The sequence below is a fragment of the Monodelphis domestica genome, chromosome 3 (assembly GCF_027887165.1).
Source record: "Monodelphis domestica isolate mMonDom1 chromosome 3, mMonDom1.pri, whole genome shotgun sequence".
Taxonomy (NCBI): Eukaryota; Metazoa; Chordata; class Mammalia; order Didelphimorphia; family Didelphidae; genus Monodelphis; species Monodelphis domestica.
In genome coordinates, this window is record NC_077229.1 from 266,654,891 (window position 1) to 266,677,760 (window position 22,870).

Here is a 22,870-nt window from a genome sequence, read left to right on the forward strand (position 1 = left end):
TACTATTATTAGAACTAGAAAGAACTTGAAAGCATAAAGAATTGGAAGAAACTTAAGAGATCATTTGGTCTGACCCACAGAATCTCTTCAACAAAAACTCCAACCATTAGTCATTTCTGTATTCCATTAAAAGACATCTAGTGGTAGAGAATTTAAAACAATTCATTTTGCTTTTGGATAACTCTATTAGAAAGTTCTCCCTTGAATTATGCCAAAATCTGCCTCTTTATAACTTCCACTGTATGCTTCCTACATCTCCAAGCAGAATAAGGCTAATTAATTCCTCTTCAGCAGAATTTAAACAGGAAAAAGCCTTAGAGATAATCTACTCAAGCTTCAATTTGCACATGTAGAAAGTATTTTATTGCTAATTATAAAAATAATCATAATAATAACACTTTACTCCAGTGAATTGAGGCTTATCAAGTCCAATTCCTTCCTTTTACAGAAAAAAAAAGGTACATGGGGATCAGGTGCCTTGCCCAATGTCACCCATTTCACTGGTAACAGCAAAAGAGAGATTGGAATTCAGATCTTTTGATTTCTGATTCAGGGCTCTTTCAATACCATATTACCTCTAGCTGTGAAGTTCTTAACCCCTTTTTGTGTCATAGACCCCTTTGGCAGTCTAGTGAAGCCCAAGAACACCTCAGAATTGTGGGGAATTTTTATTCATAATTTAAGGTTATACTGATTTTCAATTAGACATCATTGAAGAAGATAAACATTTTTACATATATTCCAACTTCATACCCCTCCAATATCCATAAAGAGATCTTTTGTGACCCCTGGTTAAGAAACCACCTAGATTTTCAACTTGTATTCTGAAGAGTAGTTATGACTCTCATACATAAATATAAACAATTAATCACATCCTAGAGCTCACATTTTGCTAAAGGATTGAGAAAAGTTCAGACTGACCTAATAGTTAGAAAGTAGCATTTTGCATATCATTTTCCTAAGTGCTGGTTAACTGAATTCTACAGTGAATAGTCCTGTGGTGTGTTACCAGAAAAAAAAAAGTTGTAATTTTCATATTGAGTTATTGATAGCCTCATTCTCAGCTAAATTCTCCTCTGTACTTAAGAGATGTGGATTCTCCCCTGCCCCAAGAATGATTTCTCATTGCTATTGAGTTTTGAGGCTTCTACCTGTAGAAGTTACAGAAAAATGAATGAGCAAAAGAACAGCTGTGACAAAGCTGAGAAGATCAACATGTCAAGTTTGGTTAGCAAGCTTCATTCTTCTCCGAAATGTTTACTGATTGGCATAATATCTAGCATTTCACCATGTTATTCTCAATATAAATTAAAGGCAGATCAATGTTTTCTTTATAATTTGCTTGACTTTTCAACAGCAAATTTTCCCAAACAGGAGTCCTCTTAGCAAAGATTCATTGTGTGCATCTGTTGGACTGTTAGACTCTTAATTTGCCTCTAAAAGAAATAGGAAATTTGATCCTACAGATATGTCATATACATAAATGGGAACCTGTTATTCCCTTCTTAATAGAGTACTATTCTGATGCTTCATTATGGCTAAGTGAGTCAGACCAGAGAAGGAAAAAGGATGGAGAACCCAAGGGATTGCCCCTTTATGTCTTGGCATTGTGCTGCCTGCACTCCATAGCTTTCGCCAGCTTCTAGCAGATGACAGCAGTCATTCACTGCCCTTCAGCCCAGACTTTCTCTGTAAGTTTCTCTCCCTACACTTATCACTCTCCCCCACCCCAGTTTCCCAGCCTCTGTAGCTTCTGTCCCTGTAGTTCTTCCCAGATGGCAAGGCAAGCATTCCCAGGGAACCAACTCTCCTTTCCTCTCTAGGATCACTGCCAGTCTGTTCCAGCTCACAAAAACAGCTTCAAATGCCTCTAGTTTTAACTTCTTCTTTTGTTCTGTAATTCCTAGCTCCAGGCCCTACACACAAAACCTCTCCTAGGGAATAGAACTGTAACCCCTTGCACCTGACAGACAAATCTCCTCAATTCCACACTGCTCCCCCACCCCAGTGACATCATAATTTGCATCTTCTCCCCCTGAGCAGGACAACCCTATTCATATCATTTTTCCTGTGGGTTTAGGAACTTGGGGGGGGAGCACCCCATTTGTTTCTTAAACCAGTGTGATTCCTCCTAGGCAGCAAGATGGGTTTTTTTTTTTCAAATTCTCAGCTGTTTTCCAAAATATTTAGGGGGAAAAGACCTCATCCTCCTTTTTTTTCCCAATACACACAAATAAAGACATTTCTTCAACCAAGAACAACCTTTAGTATCACTACCACAAACTAGGAGAAAAGAGTTGTTACTACTGGCTACATCATAATCTTTTATTTTTTCTCCGAACTTTCCAAAAATACCCATGTTCTCAGGGCCTTCTCGGTTTCTAAGACTTCTTGGCCACATCTTTACTTTTACTCTGGAAATCACAATACCCCTCACTGATGTGAACTTGTACTGCTCCTAGTTTCTGCTGCTGCTATGCCGCAGAAAGATCCTTAAGCACCCAGCTACATAGAGAAAATTTGGGAATATAATTTTGATTATAGAAGAATCTTTATAGATCTTGATTTGTCATTGATTTTTACTTCTTAAAATTATACTTTTCTGTTATTATTCAATTTAAGTGCTGTGGCAGTGCCTGATACATGGTGAGTACAGTGGTGTAGGGGATAGAATGCTAGATCTGGAGTCAGAAAGACATATTCATGAGTTCAAATCCAGGCTCAGATACTCAACTAGTTGTATGTTCCTGGGCAAGTAAAAAAAATGCCCTGCTGGCCTCAGTTTCCTCATTTATCAAATAAGCTGGAGAAGGAAATTGAAAACTACTCCAGTATCTTTGCCAAGAAAACCCCAAATGAGATCATGAAGAATGAGACACAACTAAGCAACATCATACTATTTAAAAGACTAATAGCTATTATTTAAAAGAAAAGAGCTGCACACAAGTTGTGCCTCTGGCAGATCCTGGCTATATGGCTCTAAACAGTTCAGTTGCCCTCTCACTGTTCTCTCTAAGTTGGAGAGGGTGTGCTAGCTTGCACTGATGGAAAGTTTTCTCGTCCAGCAGTTCCTTATGCCAATGAAATCACAGGTGTAGTCCCTATCCCTACTGAATGTGTGGGTTTTTCCTCTCACAGCTTCTGAAAGAGCATGAGAGCTATGTAATTAAATTTCTAGATTTAGAGCTGGAAGAGATCTTAGAAGCCATCTAGGCTAATCTTTGTATTTACAATAGAGGAAACTCAGATGCAGAGAAAGTTTAATGACTTGCCCAAAGTCATCTAAATTCTAAGTGGAAGGCCCAAGGTTTGAACTCATGTCCTATGACTCCAAGTTCAGTATTCTTAAGTTCAGAGCTCTTTTCACTGCATCCTGCTGCCCTTCCTGCCTTCCCCCTAATGGCCAGCCATTTGGTGATAAGCATCTCTAAGCTTAAGGAAGCCACATACATAGTCCACTGTCAGATCTATGTACAAAGCCTTCCTTGCTTCATATATTTTCACTCTGATTCATAGCCTTCAAGACCCTACAATTACCAGGTACCCTTAAGGAGCTTGCAGCCTAGAGACTGCACCTTAAAAGGGAAAAGGAGAGGCAAAATAGACTACCACTCACAAAGAAAGATGGAAGGCGAAATCTAAGTCTTAACTGATTCTATGGGGAGGAGGCATAAGAGGGAGAATCAGATTTTAGAGTTGTGATTCCAGTGAACATCTATAACCATATAATAGACTCCCCCCCCTCCAAAAAAACATTCTAAAGCTAAGCATGTATGTATATGTGTATATACATATAAAAATATTGATACTCATGCCTACATCTACAGATACCTGCAGTTATGTATAGATACAAAGTATGGAAACCAGGTTCTCTATTTAAATAAATATTTGGATACACACATATGATCTCACTTTGAAATTTTTCATATATATCTACATACATATATTCAGACTTCTAAAGCTCTTGAAGTCTTCTAAACACTATACTATAGAAGTTATTCGATGTTTTTTTTAAACCATTAAAACAGAGAAAAATAAAATCATAGAAAATTTGTCTGAAAGGTACCTAACATATCATATGTTCTAAACCCAATCAGTTTGTGGATGAAGAAACTTTTGAGGGTTTTTTGGTAAAAATCAAGTTCAGTGAAGTCACTTTAAATTTAAAACCCTAAAGATCAAAGTTTATTCATAAAGCATCATGCCTGCCTTGTGCACAGTCATTTTCATTTAATTTTTGTTTACTGATTTCTTAAAATAAAATATATACTTAGTGGCAGCTAGGCAGCTCAGTGGATCAGGAGCCAATTTGACCTCAGACATTTCCAAGCTGTATGATCCTGGGCAAGTCACTTGACCCCCATTGCTTAGCCCTTACCTCTTCTTCCCTACACAGTATGTATACACAGTATACCCTCTAAGAGAGAGGATAAGGGTTCAATTTTTTTTTTTTAGTTTGGAAGTCATTTTAGTTATTTAGTCAAAAAAAATTAATTAGGTTTCTACTTCAGACCTCTTTAAAAGGGTATTGTTAGAAAGAAAGATCTCTTATTCTTCAAACAAGGGTTTTCTCAAAACCTTTATCTCCAGGAATGCATAAAATTTATCTTACTGACAATGAACAAAGTTCCAAATCTTATCATTCAATAATCAGTAGTATTGATCAGAGCAGTTTTAATGGCTTATCTAGAAAGGCCATGATTGGAAGGAGTTGTATACAAAGGACCTGAACAACTACAATAATAATAATAACTCCAATTTTATAACACAATGGTTTTTAAATTTTCATTTAGTGTTTTATTTCATTGGTACCATCTAATTAGGACAGTGGATAGAACCCTGATACTGGAGTCAGAAAGCCCAGATTTTCAATCTGGCCTCAGATGTTTACTAGCTATGTGACCCTAGCTATGTGACCTATTTCACTTCTGTCTGCCTCAGTTTCCTCAACTGTAAAATGTGGTTAATAATAGCACCTCTCTCCCAGAGCTGTTGTGAGGATCAAATGAGATAATACTTGTAAAATGCTAAGCAAAATGCCTGACACATAGTAAATAAACACTATGTAAAATGTTAACTATCTTTATAAAAAGCTACATTCATTATGAACCAATAGAATGTAATCTCTATGAGGACAAAATCTGCTTTGTTTTTGTCTTTGTATTCCTACTTCTAGCAAAGTCCCTAGAATATAGCAGATGTTTAATAAATACTTCTTGATTGTGTAAGATTAAAAATTAATATCCAATAACTCCAAGTATTATATTTTATAAGATTTATTAATAATCACTTGAAGTCAAAGAAATAAAAGACAAAAAGTAAAAGCCTAAGTAAAGAGTTTTCCAAGCTGCTTTCACACAGAAAAAGAGAGAGGGGTGGGGTCCCAGAAACTTTATCTCCAAAACCTAAGGATCTAACATGAGAATGAAAGTGGGATGCTGGGAATTGGAGTCTTGGGGAGCAGATTTTCATTACACAATTGGAAGACAGATGCTACAACGAAGCTACCAATGAATAACAAAGGTGAAAGTCTGAGTTCCAGTTTACTTCATTCCATCGACTCTCCCTATATATTCCTCTATATCAGGACAGAGTTATCAATTCCTGCCTAGAAGTGGTGAGTGATTGCTAAAGAGCCCTTACAAATTCTAGAATGTTCTTCATGGTCCTGAATATCTAGACTCTGAAGCTATTTGGAACCCTCTGGAGAAATTCTTGAATCATGCTGCTAATATTCCATTTGATTTAATTTCACTCAATTCAATAGCCACATATTAAGCACTTGCTATATGCCAGGCACTGGAGATGGGGTAATAAAGATAAAAATGTCCCCACCTCAAAGAAAACATGTTGTGCTCGCACGTCGTACTATATGGCCAGTTTAGAGTAGTAACTTCAGGAAAATCTTTGGAATGAAAGATTGATGGGAAGATGGATCATTTGGGATCATATCCTTGTTTATATTCAGTCAGTGTAGGAGCTGCTTATAATTTCACAGGGTTTAAGCAGCAAGACATCATATTCCCCCAGGAAATAAAAAATACTGAGGAAATGAGAGACTTTCTAACTATCTTTCTACCCACCGTTGCCCATTTTCCTATCCACATGTAAAGCAAGAGTTTATTCTCAAGTCTTATGGGAGTTACTTAGCTACTTGGATAAAGTGTCACCTCATTAATATGGGCACTTTCTCCACTAGTGCAGAGAAACTGGCCCATGTCCTGTCATCCTCTGTGTTCTTATCCATGTCTTTTTGTGAGAGCTCTATGGAGGAGCCACCCTCTGGGCTATCACTCTTCCTCTTCTTCTTATACTATTGGTGCGATACTCATGAAGGGCTGGGATTGTTCCTTTATTGGTTCACACTCTCCTTACATGGCTCACGTGCCTTCATTTCTTTATAGATCCTTCTTGGAAACATACTTTAACTAATTCAGATCTCAGAACAGCTACAGTTGACTCATGCCACTATTCTAGGATTATTGGCTCAGAGTCAGGGAGCCATTCAGGTCATTTTACTGAAATCAACCCAACCCATCTTGGACCTCACAGCGATTCCTTCAGCTAGATGGGCGAGGTTATTGGGCTGACCACGAATGAGAACTGGGCTCTAGCTATGCTAAGCCTCAAGTCAAAAAGATAGGACATGATATCCCAATACTCAGAAAATTAATTGGCTGGAACACAATTCCTTTTTTTATTATAGATACATACTCACATAAACACAAAACATGTTTGTATGTATGTATGTCTATAAATATATATATATATATATTTTTATGTAGAGATATGGACATGGACCTGAATTGCTTTCACTACAGTATACTACCCATTATTCAGGGAATTCTCCTAATACAAAGGCCTCTTATTCTGGAGACATATACACTGGATCCAGTCCTATGGCAAACTCGCCCTAAAGAAAAGAATTTGGACATTTGGTTGTGTGCTCTAGTTCCTCATGCCCCCCACCCTGGAATCCTGAGGACTCTACAACAAAATTGAAGTATTTCTAAGGTTTCCCCTAAGAGAGATTAAGAGTCCTTTCTAGAAAATGATGGTCAATGCACAAGGCAGATATTAGCTTTATAAAAGCTATTTATTTCCTCCACCACAAAAGACATATTTAAAACAAAAGACATAAGTAAATATTAACTAGGAAAGCATAAGGTATTAATCCATCATCTATGAAAGTCTCCCAGAAGCTAAAGACAACCTTGTAAGACTGCTGAACAAATATTTCCTATTCACTCAGGAATTCCCAACCTCTCAAACTCACAAAGTCGTCCCCAAGGCTCAAAATGTCTCTCTGGATTGTGGTTCAGTGCTCTGAGTGCAAACAAAGAAACACAAAGTCAAAGAGACAACCAGGGACTTGATGCCCAGTCTCAGGTTCATGGAGACAAGCAAATGCTATCACTGCCAGGCACAGGTGGCTTCTGTAATGGGGAGAGGGAGGGAAGAATAGTGAAGGGGAGGGAAATTCTCTTCCCCTACCCAACCCTTCCTAGAAGTTTAAGGAAAATTCATGTGCCAGAGACTGGAAGACATTTTTCCTCATTCTTCATACAACAAACAGAAGACTGAGGGGAAGCTTTTCCTAGCTCAGTCACCAAATATCATTTAGAGGCAGCTAGCTGTTGGTAAAATGGACTGGAGTCAAAAAGATCCAGATTCAAACATGGCCTCAGACACTTACCGTTTAATGCTTGGCAATTTACTTAACCTCTGCTTACCCCAGTTTCTACATCTGTAAAATGGGTATAATAATAGCACTTACTTCCCAGAGTTGTTGTGAGGATAAAATGGGAATAATATTTGTAAAGCACTTTTAAAACCTGTAAGTGCTATATAAGTAAATGCTAGTTATCATCATCATCATCTTTCTTTGTGACTAAGGGGCCATCCTTTAAAAAAAAAAAAGGAGGTGTTTGGACCTTTGAGTTCCATGGGGCAATGTACAGGACAAATTATAATATAATGGGAGCAATTCCAAGAACTCAAAGAAATTTAAGAAAGAACAGATCACCATAGCTAGGAGAATAAAGTCAGGCTTCATGGATGAGGTAGTTTCTGAAAGAGAAAAACATGAGGTAAGACCACAGACCCATTTTGGAAAAGAAGCTAATAACATTATTCATTTTAGCTGAAGACACATTAGCTATCTCCCTCAAGGTATTTCTTATTCTCCAGTATGAGTATGACCATCTTCACCCATTGCCATAAGAGATCTACTCATCTCTCTCCATGCCCCATTTCCTAGAGATTGGTCTCTATTTTAGATATTGCCCTCAGTTCTATTTTGATGCAAGCCCATACAACTCATTTCTCAACAGATGATCATGATGATTTTTCTTATTTCCATGAATTTCCCTTTCACACAGAGTATCCATTCAGACAAAACTTTTTGACTCAATGAGCTACCTTGTCCATCTTCCTATTAATCACACAAAGCTGCTGGGAAAGGCTTATACTTTTCTTTATTCACTGTCTCCACATAGGAAATCTCTCTCGAATCCTGTGGTATTTTGGTAAGGAATACAGCTTACTTCAGTTGGCATTATACACCAGCATTAATTCTGACCTATTTTATTATGTGTTTTTAAGAAATACTTCCCTCCATCTTCTTACCCTGAAAAGCTACCATGAAATCATTTCTTTGTGGCTTTGTCTGAAGATACACACAATTGTAATTGTGCTGCCTACTGTGACTGTGTTGGAGACAGTTTGTTTGTACCGTGCTGAATCTTTAGAAAAGGGAAAGCTTCCAATGGCACATCTAATGGGGAGCAAGCTGATTACGGGAGTTGTTCACAAGCAAAATCAAACTCCAGATGATTAGGATAGCAATTAATGCTGATGAAAAGCTGAACTGAATTCTGTGGGCATAAAATCGGTTAGCATTTGTTCTTTGCATTATATAGAAGTTGCATTTTAGAATGTGCTCCTCCAAAAGTATACTTGCCTTGATTTCCGGGGTACAACATATTCATTCATTAGGACCTGGGCAAGACCATAGAAATCAAATGGAGGAGAAAAATGATATTAAGTGACTATTGCAATTGCAAATTTAGGTCCTAGTCAGGTCAAAGAATATTTTTAAAGCTGAGTTTTTGGCAGTATTAACTCACCCACTCATCTAAATCAGGTTTTCTGTTTACTTCTTGCTTTGGAATCTTGTTTTGTGCATTTGGGGGTGTTCCATTTTTAAAATCAGAACATTGGCAAGCGTTTTTACCATTCTCTGCTCTTCGTTCTTATGGAATTGGGTTTGGGGGCAGGGGAATTTTTATTTTTTTGGCAAGGAGAGTTCAAGAAGGGGTTGATGGTAAAAATCTGCAGCCTTATTGCAGAATGAGAATATCTCCTTCCTTTAAAATTGTGCTGCTCTAAGAGATTGAATGGGTCCATTTATATGTGAGGTAGGTTAATTCTTTCCCTACACTCCAGGGATGAGAGAAGAGTGGCAGCAGCCGGTGCAGCAACAGCTGGCCAGTGAATTCTATTTGTATCTCTTCATTTTTTCCTTTCCTTTCCTCTTCCACATACTCTAATTCCCATTCTTCCTTCCTATTTTTAAATTTTTCTTTTCTCTGCATTAGCATTTATTATAAGCAATATACTTTCCTAGAATCACCCACCATCGCCTTGGTCTCTGAAAGCCTACCTGTTCATTAATGCCCAACTGATCTCAAAGTGTCCCCCACCACGAAATGGTTTGATCCTCTCAATATTGACCTTCCTCACTTCACATAACCCTTTTTGCACTTCTGTAATGCATTTAGCCTATGTTACAGTTATTTGGGTAGAGGCAATATTTTCCCACTAGACAGTAAGCCCCACGAAAGCAGAGTATATTTGTTACCACCTTTTATATCTACCCTAATGCTTAGCAGAATGTTCTAGACATAATAAAAGAGTGCTAAGAATGGGAAAAGATCCATACCTGATCACAAGGAGAGGCCCCTGATCAAATCTCACTTTAGAAACCTGAGCCACTCAGCCCCCTCTAAGCCCCAATTTTCTCTTTTGTAAAATCGAGGTAATATCTTTAGGACTTTCACAAGGTTGTTACAAGAACTGAATGAGATCTGTATATACGGTTCCTTTTTGTAAACTTTAAAGTGTTATGTAAATGTCAACTATTAATAAACACTTAATAAACAACAATTATTGAATTCAAATTTCAACCAAAGGTTAGATTTAGGAACTATAGTTTGCATTTGTTGAGCACTACAGCCAAAATGTCATTTGTAATAACACATCTTCAATAAGAATAAAGTTATGCTGAGTAGCTTGACTTCTTTGGAATTGTATGTGTTGTGTTTTCACGTTAAATTTTAACAAGAGACTAGAGACCTTTTAAAAAATAGATGTATCAATAAAAATCAATTCTCCTTTCAATCCATCAGTGGGTTTGGTAGAGTTCAGACTTTAATAAGGACCTGCAAGGGAAAATGAGGCATCCTTTGCAGGAAGGAAAACCTATAGCCACTTTATCAGTGGTTCTCATCTTTCTAATGCCGTGACCCTGCAATACAGTTCCTCATGTTGTGGTGACCCCAAACCAAAAAATTATTTTGGTGGCTACTTCAAAACTGTAATTTTGCTACAGTTATGATTCGGAATGTAAATACCTGATATGCATCATGTATTCTCATTGCTACAAATTGAGAGGTTGAGAACCGCTGTACTAGAATCTGTTTTGCCCTGTAGGCTGGTCTGGTGAGGTTGCAGGAAGTTAAAAAATAGAATAGCCACAAGAGATGATGTGAGGTTGGTAGTGGGATTTTATTATCCCACATGACCCCCAAACCAGAAGATATAATTCCTAGCCAGGGTCTATTCAGTAAGCATTGTGATCACAATTGACTAATTTGTAGCATTTCCTCCTAAACAGGGAAATGAGTACCTTTAGTTTGTTCTTTTCCATGGAGAAAAGAATTGGAAAATTCTTCTCAAACATATGCAATAAAGACCTTGCCCATCTTGCAAGATGACATCCCCTGGGGACATCTAAGTGGCTCAGTGGATTGACAGCCAGATCTAGGGACGTCCTAGGTTCAAATTGGGTCTCAGACACTTCCTGGCTGTGTGACCCTGGACAAGTCACTTGACCCCCATTGCCTAGCCTTTACCACTCTTCTGCCTTGGAGCCAATACTCAGTATTGATTCTGAGAGGGAAAGTAAGGGTTCTTAAAAATAAAAAAAAAAAGATAACATCACCTGTGTCAGCACCTTCCAGGTTGCCAGTTGTTTTTTGGTTGTTTCTTGATTCTAATTAATTCCCTTTGTGGAAAATCTTCTTTACACACTATTAGACAAATCTTGCTTCAGTCATCATCTGCGTTGCCAAACTGCTATTCCAGGTGTACAGAGCCCTGCACAACCTTATGGGCACGTGGCCGATTGAGCTGATTCCTTAGACCAAAGAAGTCTTCCTAAATGGAGTCTTACCTACAACTCTATTTATTCTCCAACAAGAATGGGGGTGTAGGATCCCCAGATCACAGATTTAGAGCCAGAAGGAACATTTGTGTTGCTCAGCCATTTAGTCCTGTCTGATTCTGCGTGACCCCATGGGCAATAGCTAGATATAGGGTTTTCTTGGCGAGGATACTGGAGTGTCTTGTCATTTCTTTCTCTGGTGAATCCAGAGAATCCTTTTGTTAGGCAATCATTGATTCGATGACTTGCCCAGGGTCACCCAGCTAGTAAGTATCTGAGGCCAGATTTGAGCCCAGGTATTCTCAATTCCAGGCTTGATAGGTCTTTTCCAGGAGCAATGATGGTACTGATTTCATTACAGTTCCCAGAGCAAGGCGTTGAAACAGAGAAGAGGGGAATGTATGGGTAGATTAACAGGACAATCAGCAAAAAAGGTGATGAGAATAGACATCTAGCTCTATTTTGAAGGATTGCTGAAACAAGCTAGATACATGCAATGTACATTTGAATCTGTGCATTCAACAATCAGAGCAGCATGGATTGCCCTGGAAGGAGTTTGAGAGCTGAATAGATCCTTTCCCAGAACATAGTCTTGGGTGGTCCATTGGTCTGGAGAATACAATATCAGAGGAGATGACAAGAAAGCGGCTGAGGTGGACAGTTGGGTTATTTTGATAACCCAAAATGCTAGTGCAGTCTTATCTTCACTAAGAGAGGCACAGGGGCCTGGGAGGTGACTCAGTGGATTGAGAGCCAGGCCTGGACATGGGAGGACCTGGGTTTAAATCTGACCTCAGACACTTCCTAGCCATGTGACCCTGGGCCAGTCACAATGCCAATTGCCTACTCCTTATCACTATTCTGCCTTAGGACCCACATGTAGCATCAATTCTAAGACAAAAGGTAAAGGTTTATTGTTTTGTTTTTATCATGCAAAACACACCTCCATACTGGTTATTGTTGTAAAAGAACACTGAGGAAGTTAGCCTAACCTCTCCAACAATGTTTCCTCATCTGTAGAATGAGAAAGTTGGAGCAGTTGGCCTCTATTGTCCCTTCTAACTCTATATTGCTATGATCTCATGATTCAGGAAAAGAAACTAGAATTAAAGATCCTTTCTTGGCCTTCACCCTAAAAATGAAACATTTATAAAATCACAATTAGCCTCTTATCTATAATAAAATTTCTCTCATGATCTAGTTTTCTCAAGTTACTGAGGAATATTTAGGGTATCCAAGACTTTTAGCGCATACCACGGGACATCTTAATCCTCTTAAAGAAATAAATTAAAAAGGCAAAAAGATTTATGTTCTGTAAGTTTCCTTAATGCAGTTAATAACTCACTTTTGAAATAGAACGCATGTGCTTGGTACTAAGCTGAAAAATAACACATTCAATATTTAGTAAAAATCACTTTATGCACATTTCATTTCCAGAAAGTGTGTCATTGGGCACTTAACTTAATGCACCATTAATAGACCTAATATGTCTTTTAATTTGCTATGTCTGGCCACAGGTGATATCATCCAACATGCAATACTGTTTGCATATCAATGCTAATTAAAAATTGAGTGTGTAATTTAAATAATCATGCACATGTTAGGGCAAAGAGATATAATTCATGTTTCCAGTCCCTGTCAGTTTTACATTTTATTCAGCAAAAGAGCCTCTATCCAAGACATCAGCTGCCTCCAAATGAAGATTTGAAAGCATTGCTTTGTATTTTGCATATTGAGATTCCATCAAATGTAATCCTCATAAGACATATTGTGTGATAGTGATTCCACTAAGTGGTCCATTTGTTTTTTTTAAAAGCTCTTTGAAAACTACACTGTATTCCATGGGGCCTGGTATATTGTGATGTATTTTATGATATATTTTTTTACTGATATGTACCAGAAGTTAACCATAAACATTTTTTCCTAACCTTCTCTGCTACCATGTGCTTGTAATCCCAGGGATCACCTTGCACAGTGAGGGGACCCCTAATGGCCCCCTTTGGTAGCTAAGTATGTTGACTGGACATATTTTTCCTTTGTATACTATTCCTGCTCTACAAAGAGTTCCTAAATGTTCAGTATCTCCATTCCCCTTTTTCTTCCCCTCCCTTCAAGGAGCTGAGCACTTTCTATATTGATTTAGTCCTATAAGTACACACTCTTATTCTACAGACTGGGAATCCCCTCTGCTCTGACTTCCTGAATATATAGGAAAGCCACACAAATCTGTATTATGCTAGCAGAAGGTCGAATTTCTGTAAAGATTCATGATGTACCTCAGGGTTCTCACTCAGAAGGAGCTAAGGGTTGAGCAGGTCCATGGCAATGCTCAGTAACTTGCTGTCAATATTTCTCTGTTCCTTCCCAGGAAAACTAAACCAAGAGGAGTGGAGGAAATACTTTGTCATTGAACATGTATTTTGAATATTCTACATCTTCACCAATCTTATTTATTCTTGACCTAGTAGGCACAGTGAACAAAGTGCCAGGCCTAGAGTCAAGAAGACTCATCTTCCTGAATTCAAATCTGGCCATAGACACATTAACTTAAACCACACCACTCTCTCTGTCAAGAAAACCCCAAATGGGATCACCAAAAGTCAGACATAACTGAAATGATTGACAACAAAAAAGAGAAAGGGAGTGGTGTTTGCAATCCCTCTATCTTTGTATGTCTTCATTTCATTCCTTCCTATTGAATTTGCCCATTAATGAAGTTTTCTCTCTCTCTTTCTCTCTCTCTCTTTCTCATCTCTTCTCCTGTCTCCCCTTATCTACTTATACTTTTTCCCCTACTACCTACAACATGGTGAGGTCTACTCCTTTCTTTAAAATATCATCCCTTGTCTCTGCCATCCCTTCAAGCTATCATCTTCTAACTCTCCTCCTTTTACTGCCAAACTCCTAGAAAGTAATCTTCCTGCCTCCGTGTCCTCATCACCCATCCACTTCTCAATAATTTTCCACTTGGATTTCAACTCCACTACTACTAAAAAAAGTGCCTTATTTAAATTATTGTTAATGTTATAATTGCTGAATCTGATAGTATTTGCTCAATCCTTGCTCTCTTTTTCCTTTTGACCAATCCTTTTTGATACTTTTGATCACATCCTTTCTCCTGGATGCTCTTCCCTTGGCTTCCATGACACTACTCTTTCTTGGTTCTCCAACCTGACTACTCTTTCTTTGTCTCCTTAATTGATCATAATCCATTCCACCCTCCCTTAATGGAGGTGTTGCCATATCTCTAATCTATCCCATCTCTTATGTTATCTCTGTCCTGTCTCTCTGTAATCTCATCAATGGCAATGAGTTCAAATATAATCTTTATGCAATTTGTTCTCAAATCTTTAAATTCAATGCTAATATCTTTGTAGAACTCCACTCCAGCATTATACTGGCTGCCAATATGCCATGGACATCTCCAATTCAATATGCCAAAAATTAAACTCATTATCATTCCTCCTCCAAACCTTTTCTTCCTCCAACTTTCCTATTTGGAAGCTTTCCCTATTAGTCCCAGTCACCCAAGCTCATGACCTTGAATTAATAAGCTATTCTTCCCTCTACTTTAGGTCCTTCCAACATATGCTACCAATTGGTGAATCTTGTAAGATCTACTCCTATAATATCTCATATCTATTTCTTCTTTCTACTCTCAAAGAGTCTACTCTAGTATGGGCCTTCACATTTTTTTTCTTTATAGTATCCTCCTAACTGAACTACATGTTTCCAGTCTCTCCCTTTTCCCATACATCTTCCCTACAGCTTCCAAAATAGTTGTCCTAAGATCCAGGTCTCATCATTATATTTTCCTGTGTCAGCTGATTATATAGGAGGCCACTAATACATATTCACTGAACTGAATCACCACATTTGTGTCCAGCCCAATCTACAGGAGTGTACCATTGCATAGAGAATAAAATAAAATTCCTTAGTCTGGTATTTAAGGTCTTCTAATTCTATTCAAGGTTTTCTTGTTCCCACTCAACCCTCTCAATTTATTTCATACTGTTCGCTTTCATAAATTGTACAGCCAGTGATCTCCCTCACCAAACCCTCAGACTACCTGTTCATCTTCCCTTCTCAGAATCTTTCTCTTCCTTCAAGGCACAACTAAGATTAAACCTACTCCATGAAACCTTTCCTGATCCCTCCGGTTTTTAATGCTCCTCCCATGCTCAGTTTTCCTTCTAATGTGCATATAAATGGCTGTTACCATGTATTTTTTTTACAAGCTTATATTAAGTGCCATGCAAAGTTCTAGGAATATGAAAAAGGAAGAAATCAGTCCCTTAAACAAGGGGCTCGTATTCTAATGGGGTGGAAGGTTGGAGGAGGAAGCAAAGTGTAGAAAACCAGATACGCAAAAGATAGTACAATTAGAACTACACTTAAATTTGGGGGGAAATCCTATATTCAGAGAGGCTGGAAACTAATCTCAGAAAGGAAATTACTAGCAGCCTGGATGGCATTGAAAGGCCACCTGGAAAATGTCAAATTTCAGCCAAGTCATGAAAGATATGAGGGAGGATTTGTTCAATTGTTTTTCAGTCATGTTCAACTCTTTGTGACCTCATTTGGGATTTTTTTGGCAAAGATACTGGAGTAATTTTTCATTTCCTATTCAAACTAATTTTACAGGTAAGGAAACTGAGGCAAGCAGAGTTAAGTGGCTTTCCAAGGTTCACACAGGTATTAAGTATCTGAGGTCAGATTTGAAGTCAAGGAGAATCTTTCTGTTTTTAGGCCCAGTACTCTATCCTCTGCATCATAAACATAAAATGTAGACAAAATCAATAGAAGGCAGTAATGAAGGGAAGAAACCAGCAGAATTCATTCCTACTCCAAGACTATCTCTTGTCCACGTGGACATTATGTGAATAATCATTTGAGTAGAAAAATTTGATTTATTAGTTAACCAAATCATATAGTCACTGGATTTTAAAATTTGAGGAAATTTTAGAGATCCCTTCACTTCATAGTAGATTGTTCTTTGACTTGCCCAGGATCTCACAGGTAAGAAGTGAAAAAGCTGAAATATCAACCCGATTCTTCCACCTCCAAATCCAGTGTATTTTCCATGGCCCAGCAGCTCCTCCAAGTATTCAAATTACCTAGTTCTCCCAGGCATTATTTCACCATTAAAGGGGGAATATATATTTGCAAAAATCCTGGCAAAGCTTAAGACATCCTATAAGGCTTCCAGATCCTGGATGTCCTATGTAGTTGACAAGAATCGACCTCCCTACACTGCCCTTCTGTTTTAGACTAGATCCTTATTTGATTAAACTGCTGATCTCCCTCCTTTAAATATCTCGAATGGCATTTGTTGCATTTTTGAAAGTCTTGTTAGCTTTATAGGATCATTCAAAGAGAAAATCATTTTTGTTGTGGGGAGCTGCTATAGAACCATGACATGCCAGGCAATCCATTGGAATTCTGTCAGCTTTTAAAGGACACATAGTTTGTTAAAGAGTCAAAAGAAAATGTTAATTGGGTCATGCTTAAATACCAACTGGGCCTTGTTAGAGTACTGAAAAGGCAGATGTGAATTGCATAACAATATTTTCATGAGGTAGTTTTAGGGGTTTTTCTAACTTGAAAAGGCTAATTATGCAGGCAGCTAGGTAGGTAGAACACTGGACTCAGATGCAGGAAGACCTGAGTACAAGTCCTGCCCCATATACTAATTATATAACTTTGGGCAAGTCATTAATTTCTGTCTCAGTTTTCTCTTTTGTAAAATTAAGATAATAATAGTACCTATCTCATAGGGCTGTGAGACTCAAACAATAAATCATATATAAAATGCTTTGCCAACCTTTAAAGTGCTATGTAAATGTTAGCTATTATTATCTTCATTATTATTGGATTGCCCATGTCTTCTTATTCCTTCCCCGCACAGACTGCATTTCTACTACCATTTGGCCATAGATCCTGAGTTCAAAGGGCAGGCAGAGTAGGAGAGGATGTGTAATTCAAATCAGCCAAATCTTGCCTCTCCTAAGCTATTGAAAAGGCTTTGTGAAAAGAAGTTCTTGACTCACTAATACTGAAATCATATTTGTAGATTATCTGTGGATTTAATTTATCATGCCGTTAACTTTTTCATCCTTCCATCATCCTAGATAACACAGGATAAAGCACATTTATTCCTCTGATCATGAAAGCCTAAAGGATCATGGTGGCAATATTCTGTCTTTCCAATGAAAATATAATATAATTGGCTTCATTTGCATGAAGATTTCTTCTCCCTCTAAGTGGATACCAAAAAGAGAAACCTATTTATTTCAACAAGTATTTATTAAGCATCGTCTATATACTAGCCACTGTGCTATGTGCTGGGCTTCCAAAGATAAAAAAATAAAATAAATAAATAAATAAAATAAGTTTACTCTTAAATAGTGTAAATGCTATTGGAGAAAGCACCAAATAATAGGAAAGTAGGCTGGATGGATGGATAGATGGATGGATGGATGGATGGATGGAAGGAGGGAAAGATGGAGGGATAGATAAATAGCTAACTAGACAGACAGACAGATAGATAGATAGATAGATAGATAGATAGATAGATAGATAGATAATTAAATATAAAATATATTTTAAGTAAGTTCTTAGGAAGGACACAAGCCATAAGAAGAAATCAGTATAGAATTCCAACAGGAAATGGCACTTAAAATGAGCTTTGAACAAAGGCAGGGATTCAGTGAGGCAGAGTTCAGAAGCAAATGCATTCCCAGGCTTTGTGGGTAGCCTGTGAAAAGGTATGGAAACAAACAAACAAACAAAAAAAAAACATGGAATGCTGTGTTCAGAGAACTGTGAGCAGACTAGTCTGAATAGAAAATAGGGTAAAAAAAGAGTAATCTGCCATAAGACCCTAAAGGAAGGCTAGAAACTTATTATAACACTTTCAGTGATAAATAGTAATGGGGGGGGGGGGTGACAGTGGGAGAATCCATCTAAATTACTTGCCAATAATATGACAATCATACAGTCATGTTTTCAAAGATTAATAATCTCCATGCCTATGATTTGCACCAAAAGTTTTAAAAGTCAACTCTTGGCCTGCTTAGAGGTTAAAGACATGCTTAACAAGAATTTAAACTAGGGCCAGGAATTGATGGAAAGAAATGTGTCCTTGTTGTACATTATAAAATGAGATAAAGTGGGTAAAGTACTTTGCAAATCCCAAAGTGCTATATGAACGTGAGCTATTATTATCACCATTAGACAACAATGACCACAAGAGATTCCAGATGTAGAGAGTACATTTGGGATAAGAGATAGCTGTTTACTAAGAGCAGTTTAAATAGCTCATCACCCTTGTTCTTTCTTTTTCTAGGCCTTTCCCAGAGATCTGTCTGGAACACAGCCACATGGTGTAGATGACATTGGCAGTCACTTAGCATCAGCAATGAAAGGATTATCCAGCAGCCGAAGTCACCATCACGGAGTGACCTGTGATTCTGCCTGTGACTCTCTATCCCATCACTCGGACAGGAAGCCATACTTGTTAAGCCCAGTGGAGCCTCACCCCGCCGACCACCCTTACTATACTCAGAGGAATTCCTTCCAGGCCGAGTGTGTGGTCCCCTTCAATGACCCCCTGGCCAGCAGCACCTTCCCCAGGAGGCATTACAACTCCCAGCAAGAGCTGAAAGAGGAGTGTGCCCTCGTTCCTCGCACCCTAGCCAACAAGGCAAATCGCCTTCCTCCTAACCTCCTGGATCAATTTGAAAGGCAGCTCCCCCTCAACAGAGATGGTTACCACACGTTGCAGTACAAGAGAACTGCTGTGGAGCACCGGAGTGACAGCCCCGGAAGGATCCGTCACTTGGTCCACTCTGTCCAGAAGCTTTTTACCAAGTCTCATTCCCTGGAGGGACCGTCCAAGGGCAGCATCAACGGAGGCAAAGCCAGCCCGGACGACACACAGACGATGAGATATGGCAAACGGAGCAAAAGCAAAGAAAGACGGCCGGAGCCCAAAGCGCGTTCAAATGCCTCGGGGTGGTGGAGCTCCGATGACAACTTGGATGGTGACGTGTGCCTCTATCACGCTCCCTCGGCCGTGATGACGATGGGCCGCTGTCCAGACCGCTCCGCCTCGCAATATTTCATGGAGGCCTACAATACCATCAATGAACACGCAGTAAAGGCTTCCAGGAGTAATAACGACGTGAAGTGTTCTACTTGCGCGAATCTGCCCGTCACCCTGGATGCCCCGCTCCTGAAGAAGAGCGCCTGGTCCTCCACCTTGACAGTGAGCAGAGCCCGTGAAGTTTACCAGAAAGCTTCCGTTAATGTGGACCAGGCTTTGGTGAAGGCAGAAACGTGTCAACAGGAACGATCGTGCCAATATCTTCAGGTAGAGTCTTTGGGGAGTGACTGCTCCTTAGAAACATTCATTTAATAATCGTGGTTCGCTCTCTTCAATAGGACTGTGGTGTAACAGCCAGAACAGGGGGCTAAGGGGATAGATAGATATGAATTCTCTTCCCAGCTCTATTGTTAACTAGTTCTGTGGCCCAGGTTTTTAATTATTTAATTCATTATTTTTGGTTATTTTTAATATTTTATTTCAATGTTTTGGAATTTATCATTTAATACAGTATATAAATTATTATATATTATACATTAACAACATATATAGAATATGTTGTCATTTAACATTTATGTGTCTTAGTTTCCCTAACAGGTTCAAATTAAGAATATATATATATGTATATATATATCAGTTGTTTTGAAGATCAAATGAGATTAGAAATGTAATGAACTCAGCAGAGTATAAATTCATATAAATGTAAGATGTCACTATTAATACTTTGTTTTCCTTCTTTCCTAAATGATATGGGGTAGAGTCAGAGAAGATCAAAAAGTCTGAAATCTACCTTTTGTGAATGCAAAAGCTGGCCATTTGAAATTCAGTGGCAGCTATATGCAGGTTTCTTTTAGTGTTAGGTTTGGGGGTGCTTTATCAGTAGTATTTATCAGAGCCATACTGAGTGAATGGGGAACTGGAGCAACCTTTTCTGACCTGGGGGAGAACAGTGTTGTGGAAAGAGAGTAGTGCTTAGTTTTAAAGATCCTGGGTTTGAACTCTGGCTTCATCACAACTTCACTGGCATTTTGGATGTCTTCATCTTAAAGGAAGAGATTGGACTAGATAAATTCTGTAATCCCTTCCAGCTTTCATGCTACGATCCTATCATCCTTGGCACCTGCTTAAATAGATGGGAGGAATTCCTAGTGCCCAGAGACCAGACAGCCACAGCCATAGAGGTTCAAAGCTCTATAAAGGCAACATCAAAGTAGAATAAAATGCAATAAATATAAATATATAGCATACATAAATGTCAGTATACAAATCACACATATGCCCTGAAGGCAGATAGTACCTTTCTAACCAGTACCCAAGGTCCCCTGCTGCTTTTCCCTCACTTATTATTCTTGATGTTTATTTTAAACAAATTTCTCATGTTGGAGTATGGAAAGAGGAAGACACGAATGCATGGAGAACGTACATATATTTGTGTGAATGCAGTCTGGGATTTATCACAGGCCCCTCCCTCCATATGGATAGCCTATGCATTTACTTCATTTTTATGCTTTTATATATTCATCTCTCCCTTCTTCACACTCCTATTATGGAAGGAAAAACAAGAAAAATGTGCTTTTTTGTGGCAATCTTCCTGATTGTCCTTTTCTGCTTTGAAATCATGGCCTACCTGCAGGTACCTTCTCTACTTTGGAAAGCTTGCATGGTAGCCAGGAGTAAATGCCCCAGAGAAAGGTCCTGCAGAGGGGCAGGCAATAATGCCCTAAGATCACATCATGAAAACATTGTGACCTTTCTGAAATTCAGAGGAAGTGGCAAAGATGAATTCAATAAATCAATGAAGCATTTATTAAGCACTTAACTCTGCTAGGTGCTGAGTACACTAATAGAAAAAGCAGCATCCTCTATGTTTTAAAGGAGCTCACACTCTAATTGGGAGAGATACGATCTATAGGAGAATATAGCTGCATGGCAAATGGAGTGATCTGAAAGGTTCCTTACAGCCTATAACTAGGTAAGATGGCAGTTCCTGAGGGTATGAAAAGTGTAGCATCAGGACAAGGCAGATGGTAAGGCTTAGAGGTCTTCCACATCACTAGAAGGGTTGTCATCATTGACTCCCAGTTCATCCAAACAATGTGAATTTCTATTTAAATATTTCCTCATCCCTACTCCTACCCCATCACCCTAAGACATAGCATCTGGGGGCGGGGTAGAGAAGTAAAGGAAAGGGGGAAAGGTGCTCCCTTCTGGCAGTACCCAGCTGTCTTACTAAGGTGACCAAAGTGGATAAAGGAACAATTGTCACAAATCTCACTATGTAACATAAAGACAACCATTAAATATGTTCTTCCCCTTTAGAATTCCTTTAAGAACCAAAATCAGGCTCATCCCTGGAGTTCTAGATAAGAATTTTTACAGTGGGGGAAAAAAAAGCTGGCAGAAGCATTAGAATGTATAAATAACAAATAAGTTTATCTATAGTTGCTGTGTGACTCTGGAGAAGTGTTTATGCTTTAGTAAATGAGTGAAAAGACAGATGGAAAAAGTCTACTGGGATAATGAAAAGTTGAAAGTAGATTTCAGTTCTGCCTTTGGAGGTGGGTTTATACCTCCAAATTTTAATGCACCTTTCTCTCTCTCCCCTTCATTTACTTTAGAGTAAAAATATCTTGGGATGGGGGAGAACAGGTAGGATACAACTTAGTGAAAAAATTTTGCACATAAATAAATGGAATACTATTAAAGAAATAAGAGAATCTTGAAAATTTGAGTAAGTTAAAATTCTTTGATATTTCAGTGCTATTTTTAAGAACATTTTATGAAGATTTGAAATTTTCAAAACTTCATTTTCCATTTTCAAATTTTTACCTTCATTAAAGAATCTCACATTTTTTTAAATTCTGAAATTGTTGAAAGTCATTAAATACTTTATCAAATTCCATCTTGGGAAGAAACCAAACCTGAAGGGAGAATAAAAACACCCAAATGTTTGCAATAAAATAAAGTACACACTGTAATTCTAGTTCCACCTTTATAGTCCTTATGGGCTCAAATTGCAAACTTTTGATTAGGAATTCATTTCAGAATTTCAGTGATTCTATTAGAAGGTGGTAGGTGTAAAAGTGAAATAAATGGAAAAGAAAGTTATTTATAGTAGCTATTTAGTGTTATTCTTCAGCCAAAAGATTGTGAAGAATAGGTGCCTGTGCTCCATAGATTTACCTGGTAAGGAAGAGAGTGGGAGTTCTCCTCAATGAAAGTAATAGGTCTCCATTGCAAGGAATGAAGGGAATTAAGCACACCCTGGGGAATTCTTCCTGGGGTACAATGATAATCTCTGACTTCATCTATGACAT

At 38.3% G+C, this 22,870-nt stretch overlaps 1 protein-coding gene across 3 annotated transcripts in view; it reads left to right on the forward strand.

The window, feature by feature from the left end:
- The window catches only part of DLGAP1 (DLG associated protein 1), a 1,166,486-nt gene that overhangs the window by 714,502 nt on the left and 429,114 nt on the right, over window positions 1–22,870 (forward strand). For all 3 annotated transcript variants that reach the window (XM_001364232.4, XM_007487658.3, XM_056820788.1), the window contains exon 4: window positions 18,795–19,820. In XM_001364232.4, coding sequence (XP_001364269.1) covers window positions 18,867–19,820 — 954 coding nt within the window. In that variant the 5' untranslated portion in view covers window positions 18,795–18,866. The remainder of the gene's footprint in view (window positions 1–18,794; window positions 19,821–22,870) is intronic.